This window comes from Ovis aries, chromosome 5 (assembly GCF_016772045.2).
Source record: "Ovis aries strain OAR_USU_Benz2616 breed Rambouillet chromosome 5, ARS-UI_Ramb_v3.0, whole genome shotgun sequence".
In the NCBI taxonomy this organism is placed as follows: Eukaryota; Metazoa; Chordata; class Mammalia; order Artiodactyla; family Bovidae; genus Ovis; species Ovis aries.
This window is the reverse complement of record NC_056058.1, coordinates 1,059,748-1,078,569: the sequence shown is the minus strand read 5'-3', so window position 1 is coordinate 1,078,569 and position 18,822 is coordinate 1,059,748. Positions and strand designations below refer to the sequence as shown.

Sequence of the window (18,822 nt, the reverse complement as noted above, 5' to 3'; positions counted from 1 at the left end):
TTCATCTTGAATTAGTTTTCATGAATATTGCTTAAAAGAAAGGACTGAATAATATCCTAAAGTAAATGCCCCAAATTTAATGCAAAACAAATAAAGCCACCCCCATGGAAAGAAGCTACCCCCATGGAAAGCTACTTTTGGAAAACCACTGGATCAAAGTGGACCTCAACAGTTATCCAGCCCAAATTTTCCATCCAACAGCTCTGACAAGTAAAATGCAGCTTCTGCCTGCATCCCTGGTCCAGGGCACTCCCTACCCCGACAGCAAACAATCTCACTGGTAAGTAGCTTGCTGACAGATGTTCTTCCTTTTACCAAGGTGAAATTTTGCCTGTCTGTAACCTCGTCTTCATTTTGTCCTGTGAAAATACAGTCTATGCTTATTTTTTTTTTCCTGATCGTCTTTCTAACATTTAGAAGTCACAGATATTTTCGATTGCTTCTTTCTTGCAGGTTAAATATCCATGTTCCTGTGACCATAGGCCAGGGTGCCAGTTCTCCACCGAAAGCTAGTATATAAAACTCCAGGTAAAGTTTGACGAGCACGTGAGGCTCATCCCGCGGGGCTAACCCCATCAACGATCAGGATGTGGGGATTCTCTACATACTGCAACTGTGCTGCTTTTCTTGGCATTTGTTCCATCGTTGATTTATTCTAACCTTGCGGCTGATGAAAGCCCCGAGATCTTCTCTAAAGCGAACAAAGTGAACTCCCAATCAGTGTTACTGTTTGTGAAATAAAATGTTTTGTTAGGTATGATCCCATCAGGATCAGTATGAAATTGGTGGAAGCCAATTCTCATGATCTTTACGAAAATGACATATTTTCTTGGGGTCATTTGGCACATGCAATCCAAAAAACAATTTGTTACTTACTCATTAGCATTCAAGCTAGCTGTGGCTCTGATGATCATGTAGCAGAGTGTGAGGGCACTGAGGAGACCAAAACTGGCAATAATAAACCATTCTTCTGTTGACAAAGGAAAGGGAGGAAATCACTCTGGGGAGAAGACTTAAGTCAAATCGATGTCAACATTTCCCTCAAATGCAACGAAGCAGACGTCAGCGAAGGTGTAAGCCAAGACTGGCACAAGGAAGTGAAGCAGGAGGAGGTTTGCCAGAGAGCTACCAAGTGCAGAAGGTTAGTGGAGTAGTGGCGAAAGCTGCACGGGAGAAAGGAAAGCATGGCCCAGACACTTCTTCCAGTTAAGGTCCTGAGGTCTGTGAGGGGTGGCCACCAAAACGTGTGCAGTGAAAAGACGTGTATAAAATGGCACATGGACACAGGTTTTTAAACTCGTCAATTTAAATGACAGTGAAGCGGACTAGCCATACTTATAACCTTTTCTTCACCTGTCACTTCTGCAGGCTTGTGCCACTCACTCCTACAGAAAGGCTTAGAAAGATGGAGCAGTGGGCCCCAAAGGTCCCGTGGGGACTCCAAGCAGTTCTCCATGGCATTCTTTTTGTCTATGAGTGGCTTTACTTAAAAGTCTTTTTTAAAAAGGACATCTTATTGGTGTCTCCTGCAAAGAAGAGGACTACCCTTCACAACTCCACCACTAAGAAGCAGCAGTGGCTGCTGAGGCTTTATTAAGCAGAAGTAGAAAGGGAAGGTTGTTCACAAGAGACTTGGCCCATCAAAGAGATGAAAACCTCCGGTACACAGAACTCTAAAGGTTTTTTATCTAGTCTCTTTCTAGATCTAGGAAATCAGTTAATATTTTCCCTTGACTTTTCAAACTCTGTATCATCAAGGTAATATTTCAAAAACAGTATTTACTGAGAACCATAAAAACAACCTGAGAATCAATCTGACTTCCTAAAAAGTTTTAACTATAAAATATTTCCTAAAGTATACACAAACTAGGACTGGTTTAACAAAGTTTTACACAGTGAAATTCCCTATACTATTGCAATAATGCAGAGAGAAGAAATTTACACTTGGAATGCCAAATGTTTATATGTGAAAGCTATATGTAACACGGGTGTCTCTAATCTGCTTTCCATGGATCCTACAGCTATGCAACACCGTGTGCGCCCACTAATTCTTCTAGAAGAAGTTATTATACTTTCATAGAATTTTAAAGGTGGTGAGCTTCAAAAGGTTAAGAAGAATTGTTCTTCAGGATTCCAGGATGCTGAATTGTTCTATAAGCATTTCTCTGCCCATCTTGGTTTACATCATTAAAATGCACAGCAAGCTCTTTCTTTTTAGATAACAGTGCAGCCACTGCTTCTTGGAATACAAATTCTTCATCAACAGAGTGAATTTATAAGGTTTTTTCTTTAAGGCAAAATAATAAACATTCAAGAACCCATGCAAAATCCACCATTTTTAACCCCTTATATTTTAAATTAGAAAAAATATATACTGGCATTTAAAGAAAATTAAGAGATGCTGGTCGTCAATTTCAAGAAGCTTAATATAGCATTCTTTATTTTTTTCTTCTTAAGACTTTTTTATACATGATAAGCAGACTAACTTCAATTACATCTATGTTTCCAATGTTGAATATAGCATCCAGACATGCATGGCATTTCAGTTATAAAAATAAGTAACCAGAAGAGGTAAACACCATCACAACAACACCCGATAGGCCAGAGGTACTTTAGCACCGATCCACTGCGTCAGGGTCTCGGCCACCTCTGCCCTCCCCAGTGTGTATTTAGCACAGTGCCTTGCAAACAGTGGATGCTGGCTGAACGCGCTGCAGTTACTATGGCGCTGCAGAGCTTGGGGCTTAATGGAGAAGCAGCTTCGGTCTAATTTAACCACATGAATTCCATTTTAACATGTACACATTTGCTAAAGGTGATTAATTTGACACATGAAGTAATATTTTTATCATCAAAATGTAAGATTTTGAAAGGATATTTCTTATAAAATATAATGTGATAATTACTTAATATAGTAGTAGGTGCTCAATAAATGTTGATCAATGAAAGACCTACCAATAACTCATTAATAAACAGGCAACCTTTGTCTCCTTTATTATTATTACATCATTTAAAAAAAATCTAGCCCATAAAACCTAAATGTCAAAACAGGAAAACATGCAATGCTGTTAAAACAAACCACTGGGAAATGGTAAGAAATTAGCCAAAATGTACCAAATAATAGTTTTACTGATTCTATAACTTAACGAACTCTCCTTGAGTTTAAACAAATGAGAATAAAACCTGCAAAATCATTTCCTAACAATTTTTGGCTGGCTAAAAACATGTATAAATCAACTGAATAGACCACCCAAGTCTTACTTCTTAAGGGAAAAGTCTTTTTGTAATAGTTCTATCCATTTTACTGACTCCCAGAAGTTGAGAGGAGTCCCATTAGGGTTAGGGCTTGAAGCTATAGGCAAGCACAGCATATACGGAAAAAGGCAGCACCAGAGTGGTGATGAGGAAGATGGGGTGAAAGGTTGTTAGAAGAGACTAACACAAAGGATGGACTGGAAACAGCTGGCTTGTTACAGGGTGAATGTCCACTCACACGCCTGCCAGCCCACTCATACTTTGGTAAGGCCATCAAAGCACTCAGAGCATTTTTTTTTTTCTTGTCAACATTTCAACAATCATGACATTCATAACTAGCCCAGAACATTTTTTGAAAGTAGATTATCTTATGGCTTTTCTCACACCTCTTGTACAATTATATCAAGATGCCAAATTTCATAAAAGTGCAAACTACAGTGAGCAGCAGCTGGCTATCTCAACTGTTCTTAAAGTTGTGAGTTTTAGGCTCAGATTCTGGCTGAGTGTTTCACTGTTTCCTGCAGCAGAAAGTAGAGAGCACTGGGGCTCAGTTACACAGGACCTGCGGCGCGGCGGGCGCCCCACCTCTCACCCCCGCGTGCAACACCACCACTTCAAAACAGGCTGATGAGCAGCTAGTGAGACAGACCTCTGGTCAACTGCTCGTCAAATGGCAGCTATAATCATCAGTGACATACAGACACACAAGTTCCATGATTATAAATATCTGTTTTAACAAAAGCACCCACGACTTTCTCAGTTACAGACTTTTTAAAGTCACTGGCCCCGGTGGCCGATCGCCTCAACTCTTCACCACACGTCAAATATCAGCGGCAAGCCAGTCCCACGCCCCGGGCACAGGGCCCACTTACTTGTTACTGCGATGTTGATCTCTCCTGTTCGAGGAGTGAGCTCGCCATCCTGAGGAAGAGGCGAGATCCCCGAAGTGCGAAGTGGCTCGAGGCCAAGGGAGTTGTCGCTGGCGAGCTCACCTAGGGCCGATCTTCGGTTAACTGCTTGGGTTCTGGTGAGCCTTTCCATATCAAATGCTACATTATCAGTACACGGTAAATTTGGCTGCAAAATATTTCCAGGTTAAAAGTGCTTGTAAGATTAACAGATCCTTTTTTCAAATTCTAAATGCTTGACATCCTGTTGAAAAGATTTTATCAGTTTTTTCCATGTGATTTCCTCTTATTTCTCCCCCGCCCCCATTTACACTTTCCATTCTTGTTCAAGAGTTTTTATTTAAAAGAAACAGATGATTTATTCCCCAAAATGATACAAAGGAAAGCCAAAATCCACTGTAGAACTGAGAAAACTGGATACTTCATCTTTATAAAGGACAACTTTTTGTGAACATGGCTCGCAGGCAAAGAGATTCATTATTATTATTATCATTATTATTATAAAGTTGACAGTGCAGTATCACTTTGGTGCATGTGTTAACACAGATAACATACAATATCCCTTTCACCCTATTAACTGTTCTTTAACACCTCATCTATTTGCTAGTCAGGCTTTAAATATATTTCACCTTTTAAACATAAAGAAAGCATACAACCAAGAGTAGATCAACACTGAAAAGTCTTCTGAGTCTAAAAAAACCTGTTTCAAAATTTAAGCATCTAATGCTGAGAGAGGAATAGAGTGCTGTGGGGCTAAAGGCTACTATCATCCACTAAACAGTGGATATGGAAGGCCAGGGACGCTGCCAGACAGTCTCAAGGACGGCCCTCATCAGAAGGGATTATCTAGGGCAGTGTCAAGTTAAGAGGTAAGGAAACTACAAATCACTGACATGATCTTTGAAGATGGGAGGATAAACGGGGCACTACTACCTAACTGGATTGCTCCTAAAATGTCATCTGATAGCATATTTTAAATAGGATTATTCAGATCTGCAAGGCTAAAATGAGGAATTCATCTGTTGGGTCAACATAAACTTTCTTCACTATATGGAGATTATTCAATCACTCTTGAAAGAACTCCAAGGTCCTCAGGTAGTCAACGCTGGCTCACCTGGCTATGGCTGAAGCGCTCTATGTGGCTGGCACCCAACCGAAGCCCCTACCCAGCTGTCAGAGATCAGCTCAGGGCTGGCACTGCCTACCCTCACTGACTGCAATTACCAACATCTAGGAGAGCAAAGCCAAATTCAAGAGGAGAGACATAAGTAATGACACGGTTTTACGCCATGTTGAATGCAGAAAAAATTACTACTGGAAAAAAAAAATTTACTGCTGAACTACAGTTAAAAATCCGCATTCTACTCCTTAAAAAAAAAAAAAAAAAAAAAGATACTGGAATACAGGAAAATCACATCCTTCTTTCTACCTGAGTTCCTTGTCATACACCTACCACCAACAGAAGCATGCTTTAAAGCAGACTGGCACAGTTCTTCAGCTGCTCTTCCATGGGTTCTCTGATGGGGGCTGGACTTTGATGTGGGAAAAATGTAGTATTGGACCCACAAGACTATCTGGCAGAGAAAGCCTATGTTATGTTATGCTTAGAGGTAAAACGACACAGAAGCATCAACAAAATAGGAAACATACCACAATGCCCAGGGCCTTCAAAATATTAAGTTTGCACATAGGACAGGTACAATGTTCACTAAGCCAGGGATCCACGCAGGATTTGTGGAAAACATGCCTATTAAAAACAAAAAAAAGGGAGAATTATATCACAAATTATATCCTGAAAAACTCTTAGGTCAAAATGTAAATAAATGAAATTTTTAGTTAGTCTGTTTGGTCCCAAGAGACAAATACTGGGGATGTACTAGAACAGAACTGGCAGAAAATCTCCTAAACCCAATCTCGTATGTTAATAGCACTGTATAATGAGAACTGATAAGTAGTATTTGGCTGTGTGGTTTTATTCCACCAAATTCCAAACAAAGATTTGAGGAAAAGTAGGAAATTTACTAAGAATCAAGATAACTGTATCTTATAAATCAGTTGTTTCCAATATCTAAAGCAGAAAAACAGAATTTCAAAAAATACTAAGTGAAGTAAAGTGAAATGAAGTCGCTCAGTCGTGTCCGACTCTTTTGCGACCCCACGGACTGTAGCCTACCAGGCGCCTCTGTCCATGGGATTTTCCAGGCAATAGTACTGGAGTGGTTTGCCATTTCCTTCTCCAGGGAATCTTCCCGACCCAGGGATCGAACCTGGGTCTCCCGCACGGTAGACAGATGCTTTACTGTCTGAGCCACCAGGGAAGTACTAACCAGGTTAGTACTAACCTTGTTAAATATTAACAAGGAGTTTAAATTCTATATAATTAGTTTCATGGACTTCTGTTTAAATGTTGTTTAAAACATCATTTAAAGAGTTCTTGTAAAACAGATAGACAGGGAGCCCAGCCTGGCACTCTGTGAGTACCTAGATGGGTGGGGAGGGGGGAGGGCAGGGATGCTCAAGAGGGAGGTGATGTCTGTCTGATTATGGCTGATTTATGTTGTTGTATAGCAGAAACCAACACAACACTGTAAAAGCAATTTTCCTCCAATTAAAAAAAATAAACCAAAGGTAAAAACAAAAAAATTAGTAAATGAAATTTAAAAAAAAAAAAAAAAAGACTTCTAAGCAACCCAAGTTAAATGCTTGTAAAGTTACAGGGTAGTTGGGACTATTTTTAGGGATGAGCTGTGCTCAGAAATCAGATAACATTTAACCAGCAGTTTTTAGCTGAAATGTTGAAGGGAGACAGGATGGGTGATTTTTATTCCAGAGAGTGGACAGTCACATCCTTGTGACTGGAAATAAGTCATGGAGGGCTTTGCATTCTTGAAGAAGTTGCCTGTGTCCTATGGAAAGGAGAAAAGACAGTGAGGGAGCTGTTGAAATCATTTCTCAAGCTCCTGTACCTCCCTGTGGTAGCTCCGAGAACCTGAAATGAGGCCACAAGGAAGCCCCAGAGTCCTGGCCAATGGGGCAGGGGCAGGGGCAGAGACAGGGGCCAGGACAGGCGTTCCGGGCTCATCACAGTCTCGGGATAACATGAAAGAAATTCTGAGAAAGATGTCAAGTTGAACCATCATATGCTTTTTAAATGTTGTTAATTTGTAATTTATATATTAGCTTATAAGTAGTTACGTATACCTTTTCAAAATATATATACCTGTTTTAAAACGCAGCTTTGATTTAAAAACGTACGAGATTTAGAAAACTCACTGTTTTAACTGGGATTTGGAAGAAACATTCATGCTTACAGTTTCAACCCAAATAACCGATCATCCCTTGATAGCCTTGTGCCCACTTTTTGGGGGAAGAATCAAGATGTGCGTGCATGCTCAGTCGTGTCCGACTCTGCCCACATCTCCTGCATGACAAGCAGCTTCTCTACCCACTTAGTCACCTGAGAAGCCCAAGAATGAAGATATTGGCAACTAAACGGTGGTGCTAGCAGTAAAGGACCCGCCTGCCAGTGTGGGAGACATAAGAGACGCCAGTTCCATCCCTGGGTTGCGAGTCTCCCCTGTGGGAGGGCTTGGCAACCCACTCCAGTATTCTTGCCTGAAGAATCCCATGGACAGAGGAGCTTGGTGGGCTACAGTCCATGGGGTCGCAAACAGTCAGACACGCCTGAGTGACTAAGCACACACAGTCTGAAACTTACACAATGGATCAGAACCTCATTACCCCTGAGGGTTTTCACTTAAGAGGTGAAAGTCATCAAACCAGAGGCAAGGCCTAAACTCAGTATACATAACACACTGTCACATCTGTTTACTCTTCCTTGCATCTAGAGTGTACTCTGAAAGGGAGATAAAGGCTTGCCCCAGAATTCCACTGAGGGTATTCTCAGAGGTGGGGACTATTCCCCAGCAGCTGTGAACGGTGTTGGCTGTGGCTGGCCTAAGAAAGATAAGAACAAGGCCTCCAGTCCTTTCTTCAGATACAGACCCCTTTAGGTCTTACATGAATGACAGCTCCTCCTCACTGCAAGGGTGCATCTGCCTTTATTTGGCAATGTTTCTGGGAGGTCTATGGACCAATGAGGGTTTTGTCAGCGTTGGCAGAGATAGAGGGCTGGGAAGGTGCTCTCAGCCAGTTCGATGCAGTGTGGACAGTGGACTTGGCCCAGTTGGCAGGTGACAGAAGAGAAGGTTGTGTGACCTCTGGTGCAGCCGCTGTGGTGTTGGGGAGCTGACCTGAACCAGTTCTCTGTGGAAATCCTGGTTTAAGCCAGCACTGCTGGTTTTTACCTTCCCTTCTTACCAGTGTTTCTGCTTTCCTCTTTTCTTATTACCTAGCTTTTCTTTTCTATTACTGGTTATTTGGAACGAACAAAATGGTTTAATCCCATAATTTTTAAAGCTGTGTAAGTTGAGTGTTCTCTGTCCCTTTAACCTTAGTTCTAAACGGATTTTTCTTATGTCAGGGTCCTTAAGTGTTCCCTTGTAGGTTTGCTGATCTAAAAGAAAGTGTCTGGTTCCCTGTGGAGCACTGTAATGAAGGGAAACAAAGACCAAGTTCACCAGGGACAAGCTGGGAAAGAAAGCCTCTCTTCCTTAGCTAACTCAAAATCAGAAAGTTTTTTTGTTTTTTTTTTTTTTCTCCATAAAAAACCCTTTTCCTTTAGGCTATCTGCCCACCCTATGGCTTTCCCACCCTCAGTCCCCACCCCAGCCAGCAAGCTGCCCCTTCCTCCCTCCCTCCCAAACTTCTTCCTCCAGCCACGCTCTTTCCAGGATTTCAACAGTCTAGCTCCTGCAGCTGGCTCAGAAAGCATCAGTCTCATTCCCACAGCACACCTCTCTTCACCTGCTGGCCCTCCTGACACCAGCCCATCACTCTCCCTCGGGCCACTGACAGCTCTGTGGTGAAGGGCTGCCCTGTATTTGCCCATCTCTTCTTCGTCACCTGTTTTCTTGACCTCTTGCTTCTGTCTCCTCGGGTCTGCTGTTAACCAAACTCCACATGGCCTTCCCTTCCTCCTGGGCAAAGTTCTGCCCCTACGACAGCCTGAGCTGTGACAAACAGCACTTTCTGACTACCAGCTGTCTCATCTGAACGCTGCGGGGGAGAAGCACAGTGGGGAAGGCTGCCTGCCATCTAACTCGTGAGGCTGTTTGGAGCAGTAAGTGAAAAACTTAGAAAAGGCACCAACGATATGCAAATAAAAGGTATTATTAAACATACAACCAGGCAAAGTAATGCCAATATTCCACCCAACTCCTGCTACATGGTCAGAACACTTCAGCGTGCCTTGGGTCTCTGCACACTTGTGCCAGAGTGACCTCTTACAGGCTTGGAGATGTATGAAAGGCATCCACAGACACCTCAGAGGGGCACGTGGGGCCAGTCAGACCTGGAAAGAACCCCTTCCCACTGTTCTAAAAAGACCCGAATAATAAAAACGCACATAAACACAGAAAAGGGCCCAACACACTTAGGGCTGAGCGGTGTACACGGATGGAAAGCGGGTGATGCGTTGAGGAACAGTGAAACGCGTAAAGGACAAGTGTATCAGAGCTTCAGAAAAGTCCTTTATTCCTATTAGAGATACGCTGGGATACAGAAATACTTTGGGATATGTGGAAGTATAGAACAGAAAGGGAACAAAACCAGTAACATTAAAACACAATGCCTTCCCACTCTCCTACTTCCCAAGGCACTGTAAGCTAGAGTGATCAGAACAATGGCTGGGGGTGGGGTGAGGCATCTACATTGAAGGCGAGTTGTTTTCACAGCTCTGCAGCCTCTTGGTGCCGTGCAAGAACCTGGCAAATATAAAAGGATCCAGGATTACTAAAGGTCAGAGACAGGAACTCCTCTTTTCCCCGAACTAGGACTGGCAGGAGACACTGTTTAAATAGGCTTTCCCTCTGAGGAGGGGGCATCACAACAGTGCCTCTGCCAGCCGCCAGCTGACTGACCCACTTTAGCTTCCGAGGTGGCATCTTAGACATACAATGAGCCGAGCTGCAGCACTCTACTTCTGAAAAGTGTTTTTAACCACTAAAAATTTTGTGGTTTAATATTTAAATAGAAGAGGTGCAAAACAGGGGGTCAGTTTTCCAGTTTCTAAGATGTGTTGGCTAACATCCAGAGGACGGCTGACTGATCAGCTGACACAAGGAGGAGGTCCCAGTGTGGTGCTGACTGCCATCTGTCCTCAGGAAATTAATGCGACAAAGGTAAAGAGTAAAGGCCATGCAGCAAGAAGCAGCAATCCACGAGAGGTTTGCTCTCTGCAGAAAGTTTTAGTTCAGTCTTGGGGTAGGTATGTTAAAAGGAAGGACAAACAGACATAAAGGCACCTGTACTTTCTTCCTGCCTTACTTGGGAAGAGACAGTGAATGCAGCTGATTTTCAGAATCTGGCTATAAAAGGGAGAAGCGGTAGGGTGGCACAGCTTCAGAGTTGGGTTTGAAAGAGAGTTATACAAACTGGAGAGGAAATGCTTGAGCGTGATGAAATGCTGGTGGGCAGAGACAGAAAGAACAAGAACTGGAGGGAGCAAAGAGTCAACAGAGCTAGGTCTCAAGGATGGGAAGGTGTTGGCACACAGAGGCCCAGGTTGAAAAAGCATGTTAGAACCAAGGAGGCGGTCCTCTGTCCTGACGGGAGGCAAGGTTGCAAGGGTGGGTGTGGAGGCAGGTGCGCGTGAAGGCTTAGGATCAGTAAGCCAGGAGAATTTCAACTAACAGCCATTGGTTTCTGTGAAGGTAACGGTGAAGTTATCTGATGAGAGTGAGGAATAAAGGGGTGAGTGAAGATGTTTAAGGAGAATAGATACCCCTGGATGTGCTGCGTGAGGAGAAGGGAGAGATGGCCAGGGGAAAGAGGGGCTCTGGGCAGTGCTCCAGGCCCAGCTAGCCTTCCAGGCACCAGAGCTGTCCGGCAACCAGAGCTGAAGGAAGACACAGCCGAGTCACACATCAGACCCGTTTTAATGACCCAAAGACTACAGAGGGAAGGCAGAGTATCTGAGGGAGAGAGACCAGAGCAAGAAGCACACAAGAGTTGTTAATTCAAAGGTACTTGAGAGGGATCCATGGGAAAACAGAGGCTTGGAGAAGATGTGGAATAAAGATGAGTATTTGTGTGGAGCCATTCTCTAGGTTAGGCGTCCTCAACTGGAGGCATTTGTGGTTGTCAATGGCCATATGTGGGGGGTGTTACTGGCACCTACTAAGTGGAGCCAAAGATACTGCTAAGTAACTCGCAATGCAGGGGGAGCCCCTCAAGCCTGCCCAATGAAGAAATGTCTGGTCCCGAATGTCAACAGTGCCCGGGTGGAAAGACCTTGCTCTAGGTAAAAAACGGTCAACTTGGGTCACACAAAATGTTGCTTGATTGCAAAGTTAGTTTTTACTACACCTCAGAATCATGCTATTGTCCCCAGCTCAGTCAGAGGAAATGTTCTGCTGAGCCGGCTGTGCAACACAGAGAAAGCTACAGCTAGCTTCAAAGTAAAAGGGGAAGTGTCATCTAGACAATGGTCCACGAACAAAAGACAACCCTGTGAGCAATGTCTTAATCATGGGTGCAAAAAAAACGCTGTTTGTCCAATTCTAATACTCGAAAGCAGACAACAAATACAGAAGTTGAGATCCCTTCCTTTGGTGGTAGGTCAAATTCTAAGAAATTTCTAAGGTCAAGCACAGCTCCACATTTCAATAGATGGCATGGCTCTGCAGCATCAGAGTCACCCCTGGTACCTAATAAAAACAAACAAGCCTGGGGCTCCCCTCAGTATGTATTTCTGAAAGCTCCCCATTGATTCTTGACCTTTGGAAGGAAACAAGAGAACCAGGAATGAGACTCTAGAAAAGCCAATTCTTGAAGGACAGAAAGAATACGGAACAAATTTCCCAGCACAGGCTAGCTTCAGCTGAGGCTCCCCTGAGGAAAACACTGTCACCTTACTAATTACCATTAACAGCTTTGGAAGCCTTCATTCTTAGGTCCCAGACAGTCCTAGGGGCCCCTGGACTGAGACAGAAAGACAGAGAATCTGCAAAGACTTGACTTCTTCCTGGCTATTCCAGTTTCAAAAGATATCTGTGCAAGGTAAAAACAGTTTTTAAAAGCAAGTAAGAGCTGATTATGCTTTATAAAGTACCCACTACCGTTTCCCCTGATGTGTACAGCTGATCCTTGAACAAATGTGGAGGGGCAGTGGTTAGGGTGCCGACGCCCACTCAAGTTGAAAATCTTATAACCTTACAGTCAGCCCTCTGAATTCGTGGGCTTCCCCGCTGGCTCAGATGGTAAAGAATCTGTCTGCAATGCAGGAAACCCAGGTTCGATCCCTGGGTTGGGAAGATCCCCTGGACAAGGGAATGGCTATCCACTCCTGTGAAATCCCACAGAGAGAGGAGCCTGGCGGGCTACAGTCCAAGGGGCTGCAGAGTCATACACCACTGAGTGACTAGCACTTCCACTTTCTTTTTTTGTGTACTCACGGTTCTGCACATTCAACCATCAGCTGATCACCTATTACTACAGTATTTACTACTGAAATAAGTCAACTGGTGCAATTCAAACCTGCGTTGTACAGGGGTCAACTGTGTTTGTATGTGTATTTCCTTTAGCTTCAAGGTTTTAGATCTGAAAAACTATAATTAGATAATTTAATTTTCTACAGGACAGCTGACATTTAGTTTTATAGGGTTTCCTTAATATGTAAACTAAATGACGTGACTTCCAGAATCTTGGTTTTTCCGTTTCCATATATGGAATTATTCGTAAGTTATTATTTAAAGAAACCCAGATCTCTCTGGATTCAAAATGTATAACTTTGTGAATAAATAAATTAACACCAGTAGCCTCACAGAGACAACTGCTACTGATTATTTTATTCATTCACGTGTTCCATATTATTAGAAGGTAAGAGATATGTGAATGAGTTTTCAATGAGAAGGGGAGAAGACTTTTGATTTTAGGCTTCTCGGTAGGTGACTTGGTATTTTTTCCAATCAGTGCTCAGACTGTGTATCTTAATGTTTCATACTCCCGAGCGTGGCATAGCACCATGGGAGAAATCCACACGCTCTTTGGGGGCGCCAGAGTGCAGGTGAACATCCTCCTTTCTGAGGGAGGCATGCGGCCCTCTGTAAAGAGTAGGAATAATGCAGAAGGCCATTTTTATACCAGCGCTGGCATTTCTGAGTCGAGTGACCCTGACCCCGGAAGCTCCACTACTGGCTTCCCCACACCTCACTGGACAGCGGGGAGAGAGCGGATGCAAACTGCACAGAGCAGAGTGCCTGACCTGGGGCGGGCACACAGCACGTAGCAGCCCCCCGCTTCACACAGCCAAGGCCAGTCAAAGGCTTAACCCAAGCCCTAGAGTTCTGGTTGTTGCTCAGTTGCCCACTCATGTCTGACTCTTTGTGACCCCATGAACTGCAGCATGCCACGCCTCCCTGTCTCTCACCATCTCCTGAAGTTTTCCCAAGTTCATGTTCACTGCATCGGTGATGCCATCCAACCACGTCATCCTCTGATGCTCTCGTCTCCTGCCCTCGATCTTTCCTAGCATCAGGGACTTTCCCAATGAGTTGTCTGCGTGCATCAGATGACCAAAATATTGAAGCTTCACCGTTAGGATCAGTCTTTCCAGTGAATATTCAGGACTGATCTACCTTAAGATTGACTGGTTTGATTTTCTCGCTGTCCAAGGAACTTCTAGGAGTCTTTTCTAGCACTACACTTCAAAGGCATAAATTCTTTGGTGTTCTGCCTTCTTTACGGTCCAGCTTTCACAACCATACCTGACCACTGGGAAGACCATAAGCTTGACTCTATGGACTCCTGTCGGCAGAGTAATATCCCTGCTTTTCAACACACTGTCTCGGTTTGTCATCACTTTCCTGCCAAGAAGCAATAGTCTTCTGATTTCATGGCTGCAGTCACCATCTGCAGTGATTCTGGAGCCCAAGAAGAGGAAATCTGTCATGACTTACATCTTCTCCTTTTCTATTTGCCATACAGTAATGGAGCCGGATGCCATGATCCTAATTTAATATTTAGTCTTAAGGTGGCTCTTTCACTTTCCTCCTTAACCGTTATTAAGAGGTTCTTTAGTTCCTCTTCACTTTCTGCCATGCGGCCTAGTGGTAAAGAAGCCACCTGCCATTGCAGAGTTCTGGTACCAAGTACCAAGTGGACACTGCTGAGGCTTTACTGGAGGGACTAGTGATCAACCCTTGATCTGAGAAGGAGAGGACCAGTCCTAGATCTGAAACCCACAGAAATCACAGAAATCAAAATTCTTGACCTCACTGCTTTTAGGCTACTGATGCACCCCAGCCATTTCTCTCTTAACTAGAGAGGGTCTGCAGTCAGTTCTTGCTGAAGTCTGCAGTAGAGCTGCCAGGGCCGCAAGACTCAGAAATGGCAGGGCCAGCATAAAGATGTCCTTCTGTATTATTTCTGTTTACCACTACGTTCAGTGTGCAGCCAGGCCTCTTCCTACCAGAGAAGTTGTGGGTAAGAATGGCTCTCAAAAGCAAACGGATACCCACTCCAAAAGGGAGATACACAAATCACATTAGCACCATTCTACTTTAAACAAAGAAAGCCGACGTACTTGCAGGGGAGAATCCGGACAACATCATTCTGCTTATAGCTTTCTATGCAGACTGCACAATGGTCGAAGTCTGGGTCTGTTTCCTGAAACGCAAAGCATGGGAACAAAAGTTACACACTCCTCCTAAAAGTACCTAAATGGAGGACATACAATCCAGCTAAAATTTCTCCTGTGGCAACTACGGTAAACAGGTGATTATAGGATGATAGGTTATAAAAAATGTAGTATGTTTCCAACTGCTTAACTGTGTCAACCCAAATTGTATGCAGGCCAATCTAATTTGTTTTTAAACTACAGTATAACAATTATTACTAATTCTGTTTGTGAAATATCTTAGAAATCAGAATAATAACGTTTTTCAAGATTCAAATCAGCCATCACCTTGGATCATCTTCTCTCCACCACGGCTGCATCAGTATTCTGAGTATGTTTTCCTCACCAGGACACTCATCTCACCACAAAGTTAAGTACTGGCAGGAAAGGTGGTGAGCCACCATAAGACCTGCCCCAAGGATGGGAGATCTGGGACAGAGAACAGCCATGGATTCGACTCTGTACTAGGTCTTGATCAAGGTTCAGGAACAGTCTGCCAGGTGCTTGGTCAACAAGGGTAACTGATCTCTGCCTCCTCTGGACTGGGGAAGGGTTCCCCTGCCTGTCATTAGCAGAGCTCTACCAGGAAAGGCAACACTGCTTGCTGCGTCACTGCCCCTTGGACTCAAACTCAGCAGGACAACTGTTGACAGGTCTAGGAGATACAAACTAAGAAAAAGTGTTGGCTTTAATAAGGAAAGATGGTTAGCATGGGGGACAAAGTAGGATGGATAAGGTGAATGGGCTCCAGAGAAATTCAAATTAATGTGGCAGCTGAAGGCTATCAGATCAAAAAAGCATTCATATGGGTGATCACTCCTCTGGCATGAAGTACAGTTTTTGAGATGCTACATATATTTTCTGCAAGTATTTTTAGTTTTTTCTTTCGTGTACCATGAAGTTCACTGAAAATATTTCTACCTTTTGGAGCTGTGACAAGGGAAACTAGATGTAGGGTGTCAAGGAAGTGGGAATAAAAATGAGTAAAGTCAAGAAAGTGGTAAAACTTAAGAGGATGGAGAATTATCTGTAATTATCCTTCCAGAGCTCTTTGATAAAAAATTAGTTGGTTTTTAGCAGAAGACAGGTTTGGTTTTTACGCCTTCAGAGACACAATTTTTAAATTCTAGATAGCCTTGAATATATTGAATACAGGATCTCACATTAAGTTGCTATTTTTGTCCACAGAAAGCAGAAGCAGGACTCCACCAAGTTTTGCGATCTGACTGAAGAACTGAGGTTAGCAATTTCAGCCACAGATAGCTTCTATCACTGCCTCTCTGATTTATTCCCCATAAGCTTCCAGGCCCAACTCTAGCAAACTGCGCCCTTCTTTCAAACTGCTTAGCCAACTGTAAAGCAAGTGCCACGTTAACCACCACCCCCTGGATGTGGGTCTCCAGTTCTCCACGAACTGCGAAGAATTAAAACATAAAAGAGGGACGCAAAGTCTTAGAAAGCACAGGAAGAGAATGCACATTCCCGGCTCTTTACCGAAGAACCCCAAAGCACGCTAGGTTTTAGCAGAAGAAAAGTGTTGAAGAGCACAGGTAGGGAAATTATAAGTAGTTCAGTGAAGCTAATGATGATAAGAACATTAAAAGTCCAAGAAAATTAGAAAACTGTATGGAGGATCTCCAGATGACAGGCATACTAAGAATAAGATTTCCAAGAGAAATTAGTTTACAATAAAGCATTAGATAGTGTGCTTGAAGTAAAAGGAAAACTTAATGGAGGAAACAAATGGTTAGTATGTATTGTCACCTACCAAATAAAAAGCAAAATACTCTACTGTTTTTACAGTGCTAAAGTGATTTCATCACTGTACCTTATCACCCTTTTTCACTGTCCTGGTTGTCAATTTGCTGATGGCTTTCTTGGCTGCATCTCCAAGACGACGCTATGAAAATAGCAAAGAAAAACAGATGTTAAGTGCAAAGATCTCTGGATTTTTCTTATTTCCGCAAACTTTATTACAATTTTTACTGAGTTATAATAGATATACACATTATATTAATATCAGGTATGCAACATAACAATTCAATACTTGTATATGTTTTGAAATGATCACAGTAACTCAATATCCATCACCAGACAGACCTTTTTCCTTCTCGCGATAACTTTTAATATATACTCTAGATGATATTCTTTATTTTAAAATGAACATATAAAGTCCTATTATCCTACATTACTTTCCAAGTCATATCATATGAAAGGATTCCAAGAAAGCAATTAAAAAGTTAGAAAAACTGGCAGTTTCCCCCAGATTTAGCATTCTGGTAAATAAGTGTATATAGCAAAAAAAAAAAAAAAAAGCCAGGTGTCATAATCACCAATGCATTTTGTATCTAACAAACATTTCAAACATTATCAGTATTTAGTTCTTATACACGTCAGAGCTACTGCCACTGTTCCAATAGCTTGCTTATTCTGCTCCAAGGGTGACACACTATTAGACATACAAGCTCTGTCTTTGTGAAAGGATATCTCTAAAACTCCTTAAAACTGCTTATCAATATCAGCGTGTGGGGGAAGGGGTGCAGTCATGAGCTCTGCTTCTGACTGCCACTGCTATGCTCCATGATCTTAGGAAGGTACACTCACCTTTCTGAGCTTGAGTTTTTCTCATTTATTTAAGAGAGTTAAATCGGGCAACTCTCTAAGGCTTGGAAAAGAGTCGGAAGGAGTTAGATAAGGAGAGCACTGGGACAGGAAGGGGGACTCTGGACCAAGGACTAGTCCAGTAAAGACAAACAGGTAAGAGGCACAGGTATGTGAGGGAAATTATAGATGATATAACTGTAACTATGGTGAGCATATATTTTATTACTCAAATCAGAATGTTCTGAGAGTGAGAGGACCTTGCTAATAATTATACTGGGACAATAGGTGCAAACCAGGACTGCAGGCACACTGGGACAGATGGTCACTTTGCATATAACCAGATCCTAAACTGTGATAGAAGGCAGATGATGGGGCTGTAGTAGTATGATAAGAGGCTAAAACAAGGGAGACCTTGGATTTTATCCTGAGGATGAAACAAAAACAACAGAAAATTTTAGGAGGAACTTCAAAGTACACAAAAGAAAAAAGAATTTAATGAACCTTTAAAGTACTCACCATTGAGTTCCAATTATCAATATTTCACTATATTTTTCATCGATTCCCCTCTCATTATTGTCCTAGGGGATTTCAAAGGCACATCACAAGCACTGTATGCTCTCACCCATAAACTCATACCAAGTGAACTATGTCTAACAGATACGGGCTTTTGTTTGGTGCTACTGTCTTACCTAACAAAATTAACAATAATTAATCAACATACTCTAACACTCAAACTATTTCCTCAGGTGCCTCCAGAATGTCTTACTATAGTTGGCTTGCTTGAATCAGGATACAGCAAAGTCTAAACATGCCATCTGGTTGCTATGTCTCTCAAGTCTTCTTTAATCTACGAGTCCCCTCAATCACATACATGCATTCATACATATACATGCATACATACACAAATTTCAAAAACAGCCTTATAGACATGTAACTGACTTAAACTGCATAAAGTGTACAATTTGAAGTTTTAACTTGACCCATGAAAGCATTACAATAATCAACACAGTCTATCATCCTTCCCAAATTTCCTTTTGTCTCTTCCTAACCCCTTCCTGCCATCCTTTCACTTCATCCCCTATGACTTACTTTCTGCTACTATGGTTTATATTTTTGAGTTTTCTATAAATGGAATGATAGTATATACTGTTTTCTGTATGCTTTCGTTCACTCAGCATAATTATCCTGAGATTAACCCACGTTGCTGCATGCATCAACAGTTCACTTCTTTCTTATGCTATGCAGTATCCCATTGTACCACAACTTATTTACCCTTTTCCCTGTTGATGAGGCAGTTTTGGCAGGAATAAATAAAGC

General features: G+C 42.5%; 1 protein-coding gene across 4 annotated transcripts in view; it reads right to left on the bottom strand.

The window, feature by feature from the left end:
- RNF130 (ring finger protein 130) overlaps window positions 1-18,822 on the bottom strand; it is a 183,523-nt gene that overhangs the window by 54,386 nt on the left and 110,315 nt on the right. For 2 of the 4 annotated variants that reach the window (XM_027969274.2, XM_042250854.1), the window contains 5 exons: window positions 16,730-16,801; window positions 14,809-14,891; window positions 5,814-5,910; window positions 4,128-4,332; window positions 877-970 (listed from right to left, as the gene is read on the bottom strand). In XM_027969274.2, coding sequence (XP_027825075.1) covers window positions 877-970; window positions 4,128-4,332; window positions 5,814-5,910; window positions 14,809-14,891; window positions 16,730-16,801 — 551 coding nt within the window. The remainder of the gene's footprint in view (window positions 1-876; window positions 971-4,127; window positions 4,333-5,813; window positions 5,911-14,808; window positions 14,892-16,729; window positions 16,802-18,822) is intronic. The other 2 variants (XM_042250853.1, XM_027969275.2) reach the window with 1 other exon arrangement.